Source organism: Toxotes jaculatrix, chromosome 8 (assembly GCF_017976425.1).
Source record: "Toxotes jaculatrix isolate fToxJac2 chromosome 8, fToxJac2.pri, whole genome shotgun sequence".
Classification (NCBI taxonomy): domain Eukaryota; kingdom Metazoa; phylum Chordata; class Actinopteri; family Toxotidae; genus Toxotes; species Toxotes jaculatrix.
In genome coordinates this window covers 27,361,593-27,380,088 of record NC_054401.1, presented here as the reverse complement: position 1 = coordinate 27,380,088, position 18,496 = coordinate 27,361,593, and the positions used below count along the sequence as shown (strand labels likewise).

General features: G+C 41.7%; 1 protein-coding gene across 1 annotated transcript; it reads left to right on the top strand.

The window, feature by feature from the left end:
* Window positions 1–271: 271 nt before the first annotated feature.
* si:ch211-198c19.1 (uncharacterized protein LOC100151013 homolog) lies at window positions 272–1,568 on the top strand. Its single transcript, XM_041044915.1, has 2 exons — window positions 272–437; window positions 627–1,568. Exon 2 carries the CDS (start codon window positions 649–651, stop codon window positions 1,171–1,173), a length of 525 nt encoding a protein of 174 aa, XP_040900849.1. The 5' UTR covers window positions 272–437; window positions 627–648; the 3' UTR covers window positions 1,174–1,568.
* Window positions 1,569–18,496: the final 16,928 nt, after the last annotated feature.

Below are 18,496 nucleotides of genomic sequence, written 5' to 3'. Positions count from 1 at the left end.
AAATGCCTTATTTAAGTCATAACAGTTACAGTTATATACCATGAGTATTGTGGAAGTTCAAAACACAAGCTCCCCAGCACCAATGCTTCATTACTCTTTGACAGTTTTTGTACGTGTAGAGGTATAATACCTGTACTTTCCAGCTGTCAGCATTACCTACATGGGTATTTCAGACTGACGCTTTACTTGTCTAAATTTAAACCAAACTCACAGCAGACCCCAGCTGTGCAGTAACTTCCTCACTTCCCCTTTCATAGCAAACACAGAATGAAAATAGCTTTTACCTCTGTAGGCCACTTTATAATCCTACACGGACAAGACAGAGTAAAGTCAACCACAGGACCAAGCTACTCTTTCATCTGCAGCAGAAAGCATAGGCTTCACATATTTCAAGCACGATTGGAGACAGCTTTGCTCCTGACATTAGCAACTAACAGGTAAGCAATGAAAAGAGGCAGATGATCTGGTTTCACTTGGGTCAGACTGTGACAACATAAGGAGGACTTGTTTTTGAATAAGATATTACGATGCTTGTGTAGTATGTTAAGTGCCTGGACGACAATATGGTGGCTCTGTGGAGGCATATTTTTTTTCAGCAAGATATTACAGTTGATCTTTCTTCATAGATAACCTCGGCACAGGAAAGAGATGCAGCTCTTGTTCCTTTTCACGTTGCTGTTGTCAGTCATTCTGACCTCATCTCTGAAAACCCTCAACTCAGACCAAGAGCTGCAGGACAGTGGGTTTGGTCGACCCCCACCTCGCCATGGACTCAAGTTGCTGAAGTGGTATGTTAAGAAGTGCCTGGACAACAATATGGTGTCTCTGTGTGATCCCACAAAAGGAGAGTATGGATTTCATGAGTTTAAGAACCGAGGGCCCAAGAGACTACTTCCAGTCATAAGGGACAAACGGCAATACAGTTACTACACCATCGGAAACCTCCATGCTCCTCATGCCGAGGACCTGCCATATGATGTCAGGAAGGACTACAACCCCAGTGACCCTCTAAGTAACAAGGACAGAGTTTTGGTGAAATACAACAAGAACAATAAACACATCGACATGATCTATGCGTCCGGTCATTATAAGGAAAAAGAAACATACATAATTGGCCCCGAACTTCTTGCTTCTCTTCGACGCCAAACAGGTCTCGTTAGCATAGAAATATGATGTAGCTGTGATGCTAAATCTCTCTGTGACGCCTTTAAGGGCTCTGTGACGCTTTCAAAACATTTTTAAACAATTTTGAATGACAAGCTTTTCTTTGTAATCACAAAAAATGTGCCAGACTCTTTTGATGAGCTTATTTTTAAGGCTTGAGTTCAGTATAATAAGTGTCAGAATGTGATGCTTTGGATTATTTCTTATTCAGTGACTGAGAGGCACAACTGTGTGTGTGTGTGTGAGAGAGAGAGAGAGAGAGGAAAATTCCACAGCCCAATTGTCTCTGTGTAGTCTCCACAGTCAAATTAACTACTCATTGCAACTTGAGTCTTATTTTGAAAGATGTGACTATGGTTCATGGTTTAGGGGAACACAGTGACATTGCTACAACAAACCTGAGCAGCCAGACAATCAGACATGTTTATATAAATAAGCTTTTTTGGAGGTAAAACTAAAAGTGACTGCAGCTAAAATGTTGGAAATAATCACTCATTGTGCAGGAAAACTGTACAAGTACAAATACAGTGGGCAGGGTATGGTGTAGATGTTGAAATGTTTCACTCACTGCAAAAGTGAAATGTTGACCTCCTGGAGTCACAATCTCTCCAGCACCAATACTTCATTACTCTTCTATAATTGTTGTTTGTATGTTCAGCCTTTTTAAATTTCCTTTAATGTGGAAGACACAGCCAGCCTTCAGTATCCCATAATCCTGTGCATGCCGTTCACTTGTCTGTGGGTCAGTTGTAATTCTCTCTGCCCACTCAGCACCTCAGTCAGCTGCTTGATCCACTGGAACCTGTCAGCCCGGACTGGAGCTGAAAGAACAGCAGAAAAACAAAAAGACTAGGGTCTGTTACATATCAAAACTCTTTAGACATTAGACATGTGATTCTCCTGCGTGCTTCCATGGCCAGGTGCCTCTCTCACTTTCCTTTAGTGGCAAACTTTGCATCAGGCCCTAAAACTCTGCTGTGAATACCAAACACAGCCTCTGTGGGGCTCAGAGCAGGACCTGGTGATGACGTCTCATTTGGAGAAGAGGTGCAGGTTCAGCCTTTTATTCCTCAGCAGTCCAAATGCTACAGCATCACAGACTGTGTCTTTCAAAGGAAACAGCCCCTGAAATGTGACAAATCTGGACTTAGCCTGAGAAACACAAACTCACCCTGATCAGCTCTGCCTGAATGAAAACACAAACTATCAAATACAAATCCCACTGAAGATCTTGTTGATAAAATGACTCTATAATGTTGAGAGCTGTGTTTCATGTTAGAGCAGATGCTTTTCACAGGTCAGAAAGAAAGAAGTTAAAAATGACACCATGCTCACTCATGACCACAGTTTTGTGATGTTAACTCTTGATATTCTCTTGTCCTCCTGTCACAATACAATGCACAGTGCTACATTTGACTACAACTTGCATAATTCACTATGATAGTTTATCTTTACAAATGCAACTTGAGATAACACCTGTACTTTCCAGCTGTCAGCATTACCTACATGGGTATTTCAGACTGAGGCTTAACTGAGGCTAAACGTCTAAATTTAAACCAAACTCACAGCAGACCCCAGCTGTGCAGTAACTTCCTCACTTCCTCTTTCATAGCAAACGTAGAGTGAAAAAAACTTTTACCTCTGTAGGCTACTTTAATTCTACACAGACAACACAGAGCAAAGTCAACCACAGGACCAAGCTACTCTTTCATCTGCAGCAGAAAGCATAGGCTTCACGTATTTCAAGCACGATTGAAGAAAAATTAGCATCTGCCAGATGAAGTCAGGAAGTACTACAACCCCAACTGGCCCCAAACTTGTTGATTCTCTTCGAAGCCAAAAAAGCCTTGTTAGCACATGATGTAGCTGTGATGCTAAATCTCTCTGTGCTACCTTCTGTGATGCTTACATTTTTAAACAATCTTGAATGATGAATGATGAATGATGAGTGTGTGTGTGTGTGTGTGTGTGTGTGTGTGCGTGTGTGTGTGCGTGTGCGTGTGTGTGTGTGTGAGAGAGAGGAAATTTTCACAGCACAACTGCCTCTGTGTACTCTCCACAGTCAGATTAATTACTTACAGATTAATTAATTTGACTGTCAAATACAAATCCCATTAAAGAGATCTTTTTTTTTTTTTTTTTTTTTAATACTTTTACAATTTTTGGGGTATCACACAAAAGTTTCCCTGATGAATATTTTACATCAACAATGAATGAAATGACTCTATATTGTTGAGAGCTGTGTTTCATGTTGCTGATGCTTTTCACAGGTCAGAAGGAAAGAAGAAGTTTAAAATGCTTGCTAATGACCTCAAAATCCTGTGATCGTGAAACTTGACACATTTTACTTGCATACATGCATAATTTGCTATGACAGTTTATCTTTACACAAAGAACTTGAGGTTTGGTACCTCTACTTGTCAACTGTCAGCATTACGTACATGGACATTTAAGCCAAACGTCCTGCAGACCCCAGTCAACCACAGGACCAAGCTACTCTTAACTTGGTCACTGTTAAACCAAGTTATGTATCACATGAGTTGTGCCAGAGGAAAAGCCAGGGCATCACCAAAATGATCTGGATTCATCTATTAATGAGGACCATTTATGTTTGGATGAAAATTTGTGCCATTTTATGGTGTAGATGTTGAAATGTTTCACTCACTGCAAAAGTGAAATGTTGACCTCCTGGAGTCATAATCTCTCCAGCACCAATAATTACTCTTCTTTACTCTACTAGGGTCTGTTACATATCAAAACTCTTTAGACATTAGACATGTGATTCTCCTGCGTGCTTCCATGGCCAGGTGCCTCTCTCACTTTCCTTTATTAGAGCAGATGCTTTTCACAGTTCAGAAAGAAAGAAGAAGTTAAAAATGACACCATGCTCACTCATGACCACAGTTTTGTGATGTTAACTCTTGATATTCTCTTGTCCTCCTGTCACAATACAATGCACAGTGCTACATTTGACTACAACTTGCATAATTCACTATGATAGTTTATCTTTACAAATGCAACTTGAGATATAACACCTGTACTTTCCAGCTGTCAGCATTACCTACATGGGTATTTCAGACTGAGGCTTAACTGAGGCTAAACGTCTAAATTTAAACCAAACTCACAGCAGGCCCCAGCTGTGCAGTAACTTCCTCACTTCCTCTTTCATAGCAAACGTAGAGTGAAAATAACTTTTACCTCTGTAGGCTACTTTAATACTGCACAGAGCAAAGTCAACCACAGGACCAAGCTACTCTTTCATCTGCAGCAGAAAGCATAGGCTTCATGTATTTCAAGCACAATTGGAGAAAAATTAGCATCTGCCAGATGAAGTCAGGAAGTACTACAACCCCAACTGGCCCCAAACTTGTTGATTCTCTTCTAAGGCAAAAAGGCCTCATTAGCATAGAAACGTAATGTAGCTGTGATGCTAAATCTCTCTGTCCTACCTGTAAGAGCTCTGTGATGCTTCAAAAAATCCTGATGGAATTTCAAACATTTTTAAACTATCTTGAATGACGAGCTTATCACAAAAAAATGTGCCAAACTGTTTTGATGAGCTGTCATTTGTGTGGCTTTTGACTTTTATACTTTTACAATTTTTGGGGTATCACACAAAAGTTTCCCTGATGAATATTTTACATCAACAATGAATGAAATGACTCTATATTGTTGAGAGCTGTGTTTCATGTTGCTGACGCTTTTCACAGGTCAGAAGGAAAGAAGCTAAAAAGGCTTTCTAATGACCTCAAAATCCTGTGATCATGAAACTTGACACATTTTACTTGATATTCTCTTGTCCTCCAGTTACAGTTACAATGCAAAGCATAGTGCCACATTTGAATAGAACATGCATAATTTGCTATGATAATCTATCATATAAAATTGCTTGAGCTCTGGTAGTCTGCTTTAATCCTACACAGACAACAAAGATCAAAGTCAACCACAAGACCAAGCTACTCTTTCATCTGCAGCAAAAAGCATAGGCTTCACGTATTTCAAGCACGATTGGAGACAAATTTGCTCCTGACATTAGCAACTAACAGGTAAGCAATTAAAAGATGAAAATGTTCTGGTTTCACTTTGGTCAGACTGTGACAACATAAGGAGACATATTTCTTTCAGCAAAATATTACAGTTGATCTTTCTTCATAGATAACCTCGACACAGGAAGGAGATGCAGCTCTTGTTCCTTTTCACGTTGCTGTTGTCAGTCATTCTGACCTCATCTCTGAAAACCCTCAACTCAGACCAAGAGCTGCGGGACAGTGGGTTTGGTCAACCCCCACCTCGCCATGGACTCAAGTTGCTGAAGTGGTATGTTAAGAAGTGTCTGGACAACAATATGGTGGCTCTGTGTGATCCCACAAAAGGAGAGTATGGATTTCATGAGTTTGAGAACCGAGGGCCCGAGAGACTACTTCCAGAGATAACAGATAAACAATACAGTTACTACACCATCGGAAACCTCAATTTTCCTCAATCCGAGGACTTTCCACATTATGATTCAAGATTCAAGATTCAAAGGGTTTATTGTCATTTGCACAGTAAGGAAACAGGTTTCCCTGTACAATGAAATTCTTACTTTGCTCTTCACCCAGAATGCCATACAAAACGTTGTAAGTAAATAAAATAGATAATAGTATTTACAAAATATTAATAAGAGCATAAGTGAAAAAAAAAAAAAGTTACACAAAATATAAACTGTACTGATATATACAAATCAGCTGTTGTGCAAATTCAGCTGAGAGTGAAGACTGTGCAAAAGAACTGTTATGTGAACAGTGCAGTATGTGTGCAGTTATTAAGGTGCAGAACAGTAATAAATAATAACAGTCAGTATGTGCAAAAGTTGCAGCCTGTTGTTACAGACTCCTGTCAGCTGTTGAGGAGTCTGATGGCAGACGGGAAGAAAGAGTTTTTAAGTCTGGTGGTCCTGCACTTCACACTCCTGTACCTCCGGCCTGAAGGGAGGAGAGTGAACAGACCTTGTTGTGGGTGGGTGGGGTCCTTGATGATGGAGGCAGCTCTCCTGTGGACTCTGCGCTGGTAGATGCTCTGCAGAGAGGGCAGAGGAGTCCTGGTGATCTTAGACGCAGTCTTCACCACTCTCTGCAGGCGTTTGCGGTCCATGGCAGTGGAGCTGCCGTACCACACAGTGATGCAGCTGGTCAAGATGGACTCAACAACGCAGCTGTAGAAGTTCCTGAGGATCTTTGGTGACATGCCAAACTTCCTCAGCCTCCTCAGGAAGTACAGCCGCTGCTGAGCTTTCTTCACCAGCTGTGTGGTGTTGAGTGTCCAGGTGAGGTCGTGGCTGAGGTGGACCCCCAAGTATTTAAAGCTGCTCACCCTCTCCACTTCCAGACCCCGGATAAGTAGTGGCTGATGAGGGCTCCTCTCCTTCCTCATGTCCACTATCATCTCCTTGGTCTTGTCTGTGTTGAGGGTGAGGTTGTTGTCCTCACACCATGTCACCAGAGTGGCCACCTCCCTCCTGTAGGCTGCCTCGTTCCCGCCAGTGATGCGTCCTATCACGGCGGTGTCGTCCGCAAACTTCAGGATGATGTTGTCCTTGTGAGAGGCCACACAGTCGTGGGTGAACAGGGTGTAGAGGATGGGACTGAGGACACAGCCCTGTGGTGTGCCGATGTTTGTGATGATGCTGGCTGAAGTCTTTTTCCCTATTCTGACAGACTGAGGCCTGCCAGTCAGAAAGTCCAGGAGCCAGTCACAGATGAAGGGGTGTAGTCCAAGGGAGAACAGTTTGTGTGTGAGCTTGTGGGGAATGACCGTGTTGAATGCGGAACTGTAGTCAATAAAGAGCATCCTGATGTAGGAGTCCTTATTCTCCAGGTGTGAGAGGGAGATGTGCAGTGCTGCGGCGATAGCATCTGAGGTGGACCTGTTGGACCGGTAGGCGTACTGCAGGGGGTCCAGTGTGGCCGGGATGCTGCTCTGAATGTGGGGCAGCACCACTCTCTCAAAGCACTTCATAATGATTGGAGTGAGTGCTACTGGCCTGTAGTCATTCAGGCAGGTGGGGGGGCTCTTCTTGGGGAGGGGGACAATGGTAGTGGTCTTGAAGCAGGAGGGAACAGTTCTCTGGCTGAGGGAGAGATTGAATATGGAGGTGAGAACGTCTGTCAGCTCGTTGGCACATGCTCTGAGGGCTCGTCCAGGAATGTTGTCTGGTCCTGCCGCCTTGCGGGGGTTGATCCTCCTCAGGGCTTTGTGTACCTGGGCTGATGAGACGACTGGTGGGGGTGAGGGGGGTGTAGTGGTCTGAGAGTCTGTGGGCCTCCTCTCTGTGTGGGCGGTGGAGGTCTCAAAGCGGGTGTAGAATGTATTGAGGTCATCAGGCAGGCTGTCTGTGGCACTGATGGTACTGGTGCTGCTTCTGTAGTCCGTGATGTGCTGCAAGCCCTGCCACATGCGCCCAGAGTCGGCAGTGGAATAGAAGCCATCCAGCTTCTCTCTGTACTGCCTCTTGGCAGCTGTGATGGCCTTTCTCAGTCCGTACTTTGCAGCTTTGTACTCAGCCTCATTGCCAGATGTAAATGCAGTGGAGCGAGCACGCAGCATGTGACGTACCTGACTGTTTATCCAGGGCTTCTGGTTAGGAAACTTCCTGACTTGGATGGTGGGCACGATGTTCTCCACACAAGTGCTAATGTACCCAGTCACATAGTCAGCATAATCCTGTACACTGACAGAAGAGTCCTCCAGAGTGGCTGCAGCTTTGAACACATCCCAGTCTGTAGCAGTAAAACAGTCCTGCAATGTGCCCTCAGTCTCAGGTGTCCAGAGCTGAACCTGTTTGGTGACTGGATTCGATTGTTTGAGTCTTTGTCTGTAGGCCGGGTACAGGAACAAAGAGATGTGGTCCGAGTGTCCGAAGTGGGGGCGGGGTGCGGCCCTGTATGCACCCTTTATGTTGGTGTAAACATGATCCAAAGTGTTCTTGTCACGGGTGGGAATGTCTATATGCTGGTGGTATTTGGGAAATACAGTCCGTAAATTGCACTGATTAAAGTCGCCCGCAGCAATAAAGACAGCGTCAGGGTGAGCCGTCTCTAGTGCGCTGATGACGTCGTGGAGCTTGCCGAGTGCCGCTGCAGAGTTGGCTCTCGGAGGGATGTAGATCGCGGCCAAAAACACAGATGTAAACTCCCTTGGTAGATAGTAGGGACGGCACTTAAGCATCAAACATTATGTCATTCGGTGCTACAACCCTTGTGACTTTCTAAGTAACAAGGACAGAGTTTTGGTGGAATACAGCAAGAACAAAAAACACATCAAAAACATCTATGTGTCTTGTCATTATAAGGTGCAAGAAACATACAAAATTGACCCCAAACTTATTGCTTCTCTTCAAAAGTAAACAGGCCTCGTTAGCATAGAAATGTGATGTAGCTGTGATGCTAAATCTCTCTGTGCTACCTTTAAGAGCTCTGTAATGCTTCAAACATTTTTAAACAATCTTGAATGTCAAGCTTAAATAAAATAAGTGTCAGAATGTGATGCTTTGGATTATTTTTTTATTCAGTGACTGAGAGGCACAACTGTGTGTGTGTGTGTGTGTGTGTGTGTGTGTGTGTGTGTGTGTGTGTGTGTGTGTGTGTGTGAATGCAGCTAAAACATTGGTAATAATCACTCATTGTGCAGGAAAACTGTACAAGTACAAATACAGTGAGCAGGGTAGGTCACTGTTAAACCAAGTTATGTATCACATGAGTTGTGCCAGAGGAAAAGCCAGGGCATCACCAAAATGATCTGGATTCATCCATTAATGAGAACCATTTATGTTTGGATGAAAATTTGTGCCATTCTATGGTGTAGATGTTGAAATGTTTCACTCACTGCAAAAGTGAAATGCTGACCTCCTGGAGTCACAATCTCTCCAGCACCAGCACTTCATTACTCTTCTAGAATTGTTGTTTGTATGTTCAGTCTTTTTTAATTTCCTTTCATTTGGAAGACACAGCCAGCCTTCAGTATCCCATAAACCTGTGCATGCAGTTCACTTGTCTGTGGGTCAGTTGTAATTCTCTCTGCCCACTCAGCACCTCAGTCAGCTGCTTGATCCACTGGAACCTGTCAGCCCAGACTGGAGCTGAAAGAACAGCAGAAAAACAAAAAGGAACAAAAAGACTAGGGTCTGTTACACTTGCATATCAAAACTCTTTAGACATTAGACATGTGATTCTCCTGCGTGCTTCCATGGCCAGGTGCCTCTCTCACTTTCCTTTAGTGGCAAACTTTGCATCAGGCCCTAAAACTCTGCTGTGAATACCAAACGCAGCCTCTGTGGGGCTCAGAGCAGGACCTGGTGATGACGTCTCATTTGGAGAAGAGGTGCAGGTTCAGCCTTTTATTCCTCAGCAGTCCAAATGCTACAGCATCACAGACTGTGTCTTTCAAAGGAAACAGCCCCTGAAATGTGACAAATCTGGACTTAGCCTGAGAAACACAAACTCACCCTGATCAGCTCTGCCTGAATGAAAACACAAACTATCAAATACAAATCCCACTGAAGATCTTGTTGATAAAATGACTCTATAATGTTGAGAGCTGTGTTTCATGTTAGAGCAGATGCTTTTCACAGGTCAGAAAGAAAGAAGTTAAAAATGACACCATGCTCACTCATGACCACAGTTTTGTGATGTTAACTCTTGATATTCTCTTGTCCTCCTGTCACAATACAATGCACAGTGCTACATTTGACTACAACTTGCATAATTCACTATGATAGTTTATCTTTACAAATGCAACTTGAGATAACACCTGTACTTTCCAGCTGTCAGCATTACCTACATGGGTATTTCAGACTGAGGCTTAACTGAGGCTAAACGTCTAAATTTAAACCAAACTCACAGCAGACCCCAGCTGTGCAGTAACTTCCTCACTTCCTCTTTCATAGCAAACGTAGAGTGAAAAAAACTTTTACCTCTGTAGGCTACTTTAATTCTACACAGACAACACAGAGCAAAGTCAACCACAGGACCAAGCTACTCTTTCATCTGCAGCAGAAAGCATAGGCTTCACGTATTTCAAGCACAATTGAAGAAAAATTAGCATCTGCCAGATGAAGTCAGGAAGTACTACAACCCCAACTGGCCCCAAACTTGTTGATTCTCTTCGAAGCCAAAAAAGCCTTGTTAGCACATGATGTAGCTGTGATGCTAAATCTCTCTGTGCTACCTTCTGTGATGCTTACATTTTTAAACAATCTTGAATGATGAATGATGAATGATGAGTGTGTGTGTGTGTGTGTGTGTGTGTGTGTGCGTGTGTGTGTGCGTGTGCGTGTGTGTGTGTGTGAGAGAGAGGAAATTTTCACAGCACAACTGCCTCTGTGTACTCTCCACAGTCAGATTAATTACTTACAGATTAATTAATTTGACTGTCAAATACAAATCCCATTAAAGAGATCTTTTTTTTTTTTTTTTTTTTTTTTAATACTTTTACAATTTTTGGGGTATCACACAAAAGTTTCCCTGATGAATATTTTACATCAACAATGAATGAAATGACTCTATATTGTTGAGAGCTGTGTTTCATGTTGCTGATGCTTTTCACAGGTCAGAAGGAAAGAAGAAGTTTAAAATGCTTGCTAATGACCTCAAAATCCTGTGATCGTGAAACTTGACACATTTTACTTGCATACATGCATAATTTGCTATGACAGTTTATCTTTACACAAAGAACTTGAGGTTTGGTACCTCTACTTGTCAACTGTCAGCATTACGTACATGGATATTTAAGCCAAACGTCCTGCAGACCCCAGTCAACCACAGGACCAAGCTACTCTTTCATCTGCAGCAGAAAGCATAGGCTTCGCGTATTTCAAACACGATTGGAGACAAATTTGCTCCTGACATTAGCAACTAACAGGTAAGCGATGAAAAGATACAGATGTTCTTGTTTTACTTTAGTCAGACTGTGACAACATAAAGAGGCATATTTTTTTCAGCAGGATATTACATTTGGTCTTTTTTCATAGATAACCTCGACGTGGCAAAGAGATGCAGCTCTTGTTCTTCTTCACGTTGCTGTTGTCAGTCATTCTGACCTCATCTCAAGAACTGAAAACCCTCAACTCAGACCAAGAGCTGCGGGACAGTGGGTTTGGTCGACCCCCACCTCGCCATGGACTCAAGTTGCTGAAGTGGTATGTTAAGAAGTGTCTGGACAACAATAATGTGTCTCTGTGTGATCCCACAAAAGGAGAGTATGGATTTCATGAGTTTAAGAACCGAGGGCCCGAGAGACTACTTCCAGAGATAACAGATAAACAATACAGTTACTACACCATCGGAAACCTCAATTCTCCTCGTGCCGAGGACCTGCCAGATGAAGTCAGGAAGGACTACAACAACAGTAACCTTCTAAGTAACAAGGACAGAGTTTTGGTGAAATACAACAAGAACAATAAACACATCAACACGATCTATGCGTCTGGTCATTATAAGGTAAAAGAAACATACATAATTGGCCCCAAACTTGTTGCTTCTCTTCGAAGCCAAACAGGCCTCGTTAGCATAGAAATGTGATGTAGCTGTGATGATAAATCTCTCTGTGACGCTTCAAAAAATCCTGATGGAATTTCAAACATTTTTAAACAATCTTGAATGACAAGCTTTTCTTTGTAATCACAAAAAAATGTGCCAGACTCTTTTGATGAGCTTATTTTTAAGGCTTGAGTTCAGTAAAATAAGTGTCAGAATGTGATGCTTTGGATTATTTTTTATTCAGTGTGTGTGTGTGTGTGTGTGAATGTGAATGTGTTAAGGGCTAGTTGGGGTTTCCCTCCTTCTCCCTTTTGTATCCTTTATGTTCCCTGCCTTGTGTGTGATTTGTCCCCATTTGTCTGTTTGGTCTGTGGTGGTGTGTGTGTGTGTGTTTGTGTGTGGCTCTCTATTGCCAGGATGGAGCATGGGGACACCCTGTTGTATTACTTTAAAACAATGATGAGAACAACAGTTCTGTCCCAGTACCCGCACATGTGGAATTTGTTGTCATGGTCCACTGTGAATAAAAGAGACATGGTATATTATTTTGAAAGCTTTCTGCCTTTTTAAAATTTTTAAATGATAAAACAATGTGATTTGTTATTTATAAAGTAAAGTTTGGATAAGAATATTTCTGCTGATTTCAGCACTTCAACTTCTTTATGTCTGTTCATCACTGTTGACTGAACTGTAGTGTTGCAGCACACCAAATTGAATTGTGAGATGCACTTTGTTGTGAATACCACTTTGAAGCAGTATCAGGAGGTGTGTGCATCAAGTGTGGGTTAAGTGCACTGTGTGATGTGAGACACAGGCCTGTACTATGTAGCAGGATTTGGGTAAATCATTGGGTAACTTTGGGTTTAACCCCGGGTTCTCAGGGTTACGACGGGGGTTCACTTCTTACCAGGTTACATCGCCATGGTAACTTGTGCTACTCACCTAACCCACTCCAGAGCAGGTTAACTTCAGAGGATTAGATCAAAACCTGTCAATACATCGACTACTGACCAGTGATCTGACTATCAGTGGAATACTGAGTCATCATTATTCTACAGGATCCCAACAAGGACAAAAGAGTTTAGAATAGAGTGAGGAATAAGAAAGAGGCTTTCCTTGTGTCCACTATGGTTTTAAAACAGAGCTTCTGAAAAAACAGAGGGAGAGTTTATCACACTAAACAATATAATGAATATTATAGCTTAATGTAGAAGATTCTTTAATCTGACAGATCCTGACAGTGTCGATGCTTTTACTCTGATTCCATCACTGCAGCTTAGAATTACAAGGAGACTAAACCCTCTCATGTCTTTTAGAAAAATTGTCCACACACTTAAATATTATAAATTCCATCATCATTACCATCATTATAAATGAACATTTCAGTCAGATATGAACTGCTTTTCTTCTCTTCTCTCCTCCTCCTTCTCTTTGGCTGCAGAATCATGCGGAATCAGAGTTAACTGAACCAGTTGGTAACTTCATAATAGCTTCATAATACAGGTGATCCAGGACGGCCAATGTTAAGCTCAGTGAAGCTGGATAATCAAAAGATATCCTGGATATGCTGAACTTGGTTTGCTGTACAGGCCTCTGCTAGTGAGTGAACATGCACGTAAGTGCTATAGACCGCAAGTGTAGGAATTTGAACAGATCCACTATGCATGATCTCTGCAGTTATATATAAATAATGTACACCATCCAGCCAATCAGAATGAATTGTCTGCGTCCATTTAAAAAAACAAAAAAAAAAAACAGCTTTATAACAGCCACCAAAACGATTTGTGGTTTGATCTTAAAATGTAAATCATTGCTACTTGCACTCTAACCTGAAATTTTCTTCATGTTCTTGTATCAGGACAACTCATCTCATTTATTACTTAATTAATTCATACCCCCTGGCCAATCAGAAGCAAGCTTAGCAAGAGCAAAAATATCTTAAAATACAAAGTAAAAGAAATGACTAAATCACTGAGGGATAGGAGTAATTATAAGGAGAGACCAAAAAGTTTGGCAGAAGATGACTCTGCTTTCTCTGTACTGATCAGAGGATGAGAACAGCTTGCAGCTTTTTTGAAATGAATGAGAAAAGTACAGGAAATAAACATAATGAAGTTGTGTAAGAGAAGTAAGAGTGTGTTGTTCAGTACTACTTTAGATGTTATTACCTGACTGTCAAGGTCAAAAAGTACCAGCAAAAACAGAAAAACTCTCAATATCAAAGTTCCACAGAGCTTTAGAAATTTGAAGGAACCCCAATATCAGCTTGAATAGCAGGCAGTCAATCAAAATGTTGACTCTAATGAGTTGTGAAACAAGGCAGCACACACCTTCATGGCCAAAAGGCACAAAGTCTTGCAAAACTCACTTTCAATATTATGATGACAAAGCACCCTCATGCCTGCAGTCCTCAAAACCTACAGAAAAGCCTCATTCATCTTCTGCTCTCTTCTGTTGCCACTGGGGGTGGGGAAGGGGGGGAGGGGAGTACCATTTGGATCCCTGTACACTCACAGGTTGAATTCAGATTTCAGATACTCCCACTGAAAATATTACAGGGCTCACGAAGGGCCCCATGCACAAGCAGGAGCAATCCTCATAGGTAAGAGATTTACAGCATCTTTGCTCTGTGCAGATATATGTGGAACATTAAAGAGACAATGTCTGATTTTGTTACAGGACCCAAAGGTGTCTCAAAATCCCAAAGTGTTTTCTCACCTTACTGTTCATATTTCAGATGTTGCATGCATGCACGATTAAAGTTCTGGATCATTTCTGTCAACCTGTGGTTACTGAACAGCAAAGTTATTTTAATAATATAAGTCTACTTCAAAATTCCATTTAAAATGATGCTTGGTAACCACTGGTGGCAGCAAACATACATTGAGCCGCTACTCTTTCAAAAATGCAAACAGAAGAGCAACTCGTATATGTCTGTGTGGGAGACACTTAAGGAACCATACAACATGCAAGATGAGCGCAATGATCAAAAAAAGGTATTAAAGCCACCTCACAACAGCCTGACACACAAAAAAAGGATGATAAATCAGAAATTATAAAGTAACAGAAGGTACCCTTATATATGATTTTCAAACTCCAATTAAATATAAGTTAGGTCTATTCATGAAAGGGTGCAATGCTGCTGTCAATAATAAATAAAATTAAACTAAAGTGTGTCTTTCCCTTGGTTAAAATAGTGTGTGTGTGTGTGTGTGTGTGTGTGTGTGTGTGTGTGTGTGTGTGTGTGTGTGTGTGTGTGTGTGTGTGTGTGTGTGTGTGGAGGGGGGTACGCCAGCTCATGACGTGTGCACATGCACAGCTGTTTGTTCTGAAACATGCCAGACTCTCGCTCCACAAAAGCAGCCGTATGCAGATACTAGCACTGATTTATACACTGCACCCTTTTCCCTGTTTTGTTCATCTTAAATGGGCTTCAATGGAAATCAAATTGAAGGCGGCTCTTTGCAGCAGAGAGTGGCTCTGAAGTTTCACTCTGCCTGTCCATGCTTAACGGACGACAGGTTTTCTCTGAGTAGATGGGTGAGTGTCTCTGTGTGTGTGTGTGTGTGTGTGTGTGTTTGGGGGGTGGGGAGGATGGGGGTCTAGCTCTTTGACAGAATTGTAAAGCAGCAGAACGAACAGATGTCTACCAATGATTAATGTTCCTCCGTGCCTTGCCTCAGAGGAGCTGCGTGCCCATGCATCTCTAACCCCACGCCCACCTCCTCCCCGGCACTCTATAAAGCTAATTTCTTTAACTCAAAGCTTGCCCTATCTTCTCTGCTTTCATATTGTCTCATCCTCTCTTATATTTCTCTGTCTGGAATCCTCAGTTTCTTTGCATATTTTTTTTTTTTCCAGTCAATGCATTTGGAGCTGAGGAACATTTCATAAAGGCTAATTTGTACCCACTGTAGTACCAGGGGTTTAAATGGAAATCCCCTTGTACTGCAATGTCACAAGACTATAGAGGGCAAGGCTGTGTGTTGAAGGGATCAGTCATAGAGAGAAACAAATAGAAACAGTCAGGAGCTGCTTTCTCTCCCTGCTGTAATTTGACACCTGAAATGCCTGAAAAATCTTTGTGAAGTAGTGTAAGCCTGACCCCTGTTGGAGAAAGTTATTTTACTTATTTTTGGGTTTTTTTGCTTCAGTGTGCAGAAGATTAATTAAAAGGGCCTGTTTTTTTTTCCTTTTGGTAGTTTGAGTTTTCCCAGCATGCATTAAATGGACAACAGGAATTTTTTCTGAGCAACTTCCACTCACAACACTGAGATGACACATGCTGCATTATACAGTTTCTCTCATTTGTTATTCTCGTAGCACACAGCCAATGGAGCTGCATAGACTTACACTTGACATTTTGACCTATGATTGGACAGGTATAAAATAAGGTACAAAAGCACACAATCACTGTACTAAAACCACCTCTTTTATTTTATCAAACATGAGTCTCAGTTCATCTCCTCCTTCCTTCATAGTGTTTTTATTTTTGGGTGAAATGACCAAAGAGCCGCAGAGCAACAGCGTCCCCTACTGCAGCTGTAACGCAAAGAGGAAACCCACACACAGTCTCGGGGGAAATTGGCCATTAAAATCCAGCTCTGCATGGTAATGAATACCAGGCCTATGGTAAAGGGCTTGCATTAAATATTTACACCCTCGCTTAATATTTCATGTGGTAATTTTATATTTAAATTGGATTTAATTTTTAATATAAATACAGAGCTAAGTGGGGTTCACTATTCTCAAACATCAATCCATACACCTTCTGTATGACTTGGGGAGTAAATGTGACACGGAACGCATACATATGTAGATCCTCAGAGCTGGAACACACACATGCACTAACCAGGACAGGCAGAACGTCCACTCTGCCAGCAGCACGGAGTTGATGACTGGAATGTAGGATTGTGTTCTCTGTAGGAGAGAGAGAGTGGGATCACATCAGTCATTTCTACTCGAGGCATCTTGAGACCAAGGTGATCCCAGTAAGATATTTACACACAGAGTTTTTCAGGATGCTGTGCAATGGTAACTGAGACATTGTGCACATCTGCAGTTTAGTTACAACGATGATTGTTTATCTAGCTAATAACTGCTCATGAATATGAAATGAAATACTGAAGAAAAAAGCTAAGTTAAGATGAGTTCAATATAAATGTTTCTAGTTATCTATTTATGAAAACAACTAAATAAGACAGGGACGCATCATCAGCAATTCAGAGGTTTAACAAGTTAACATTTTGCAACATTTTAAACCAGTAATATATATTTTTTAAAAATATGTATTAACAATGAAAGTGACAAACCCACAAACAATTACGACCAACTCTGCAGTTGGTCAGCTCTATGGTGCTTTTGTTTTGATTTTCTGGGGCCCATAATAAAGCCCATTTCAAGCCACAGCAGGCTAAAACGCTAAAAGGCTAAAACGCTGTGATAAAACCCACTGTACACTACCTGCACAGGACCGAACAGCAGAAAGACAGAGTTAGAGCTAGTGAACATAATGGAGCATTTAGAAGCTAAGGAGCTAGATATCTCAGGGAAAACAGAGCTGATAGGAGAGTAAACATTGGACATACATTCATCAGACGGACGGAAAGTCTGAAAAAAGTTTGCCAACACACCTTACCAACTTTGAAAGGTTGTAATATGCCGCATCTTGTGTTTCCAGCTTCTTCTGCTGCCAAAAAACTCAATTGAATGACATGAAGGACTCTTATTAAAATGTGTGGTCACGTGATCAATTCCTCTTAAGATTATGTGGAAACAACAGGCGAATAGTGCCGCTTCTCCACCGGTTTGAATCACACCACCCCTCCCCTTGGGAAATGAAACCAATCCCTTCCCAATATGGCACTGGCAAGCATCAATAAGAATCACAAAGAGACAATGAGAAAGAATTTTTTTTATCTGCTTTTGATAAAACTCCAAACGAGATGCAGCTCTTGACATACAGCACAGATTGGTGAGGATTAAATTGAATAAACATTTGACCTATTTGGCAAAGCTTTATCTGTGTGGGCTCAGCGCAAAACTTTGAGTGACAGTATCCGGAAGATTTTTTTCAGCATGACAACAAGAGCTGAGATAGCACACAGGGATATCTGAGGGTATGTCATCCTCTTCAGTGGCCATCGGGTAAGCTGTCATTTCAAACATTCAGCCCAGAGGAAGAGCAGACAGCACAGAGGAGATCTCTCTCCAGAGAGGAAAGTGAGGAAAGCTTCCCTACAATTACCTTTTTTTTTTTCGCTCTCAGCAGACGTTACATTTGGTTTGTTCAAGAAGAAAGTGATGGAAAGGATTCACCAGACCTGAGCTTCTTCCATCACAGAAAAAGGTGCAGACAGAACTAATCAATCAATAGAATGAACTTCACATTGATGAGGTCTAAACAGATTGTTAGTTGTCTAGTGCGACATATTTTTGCACCCATTTATCTCTCAATCGTTTCGGTCATCTTAATCTTATCCATCACCCCATGGAGCAGTACGTTTTTATCAATGTTCAGTAATGGTGATGGGAATACCTGAAATACAGGAACATATCCCTTCACATCCAACCTCTACAGTTATATATTTCTTGGCTCTTCATTGAACAGAAAGAACAAGAACAGAAATGACACGTTCTTCCTCTTACAAGTTGAATTCACACTTCCTAAACTCAGGGTGCTGTGGTTGAAGTGGCTACTGTTCAGCAAATGTTAGTCTCACTTCAAACTCCATGCATAAGCAACTTTTTTTGTGTGTTAAGTACACACATCAGCAAATTATGATACCAGAGTACATTTTTCATATTTCCCTTAATGA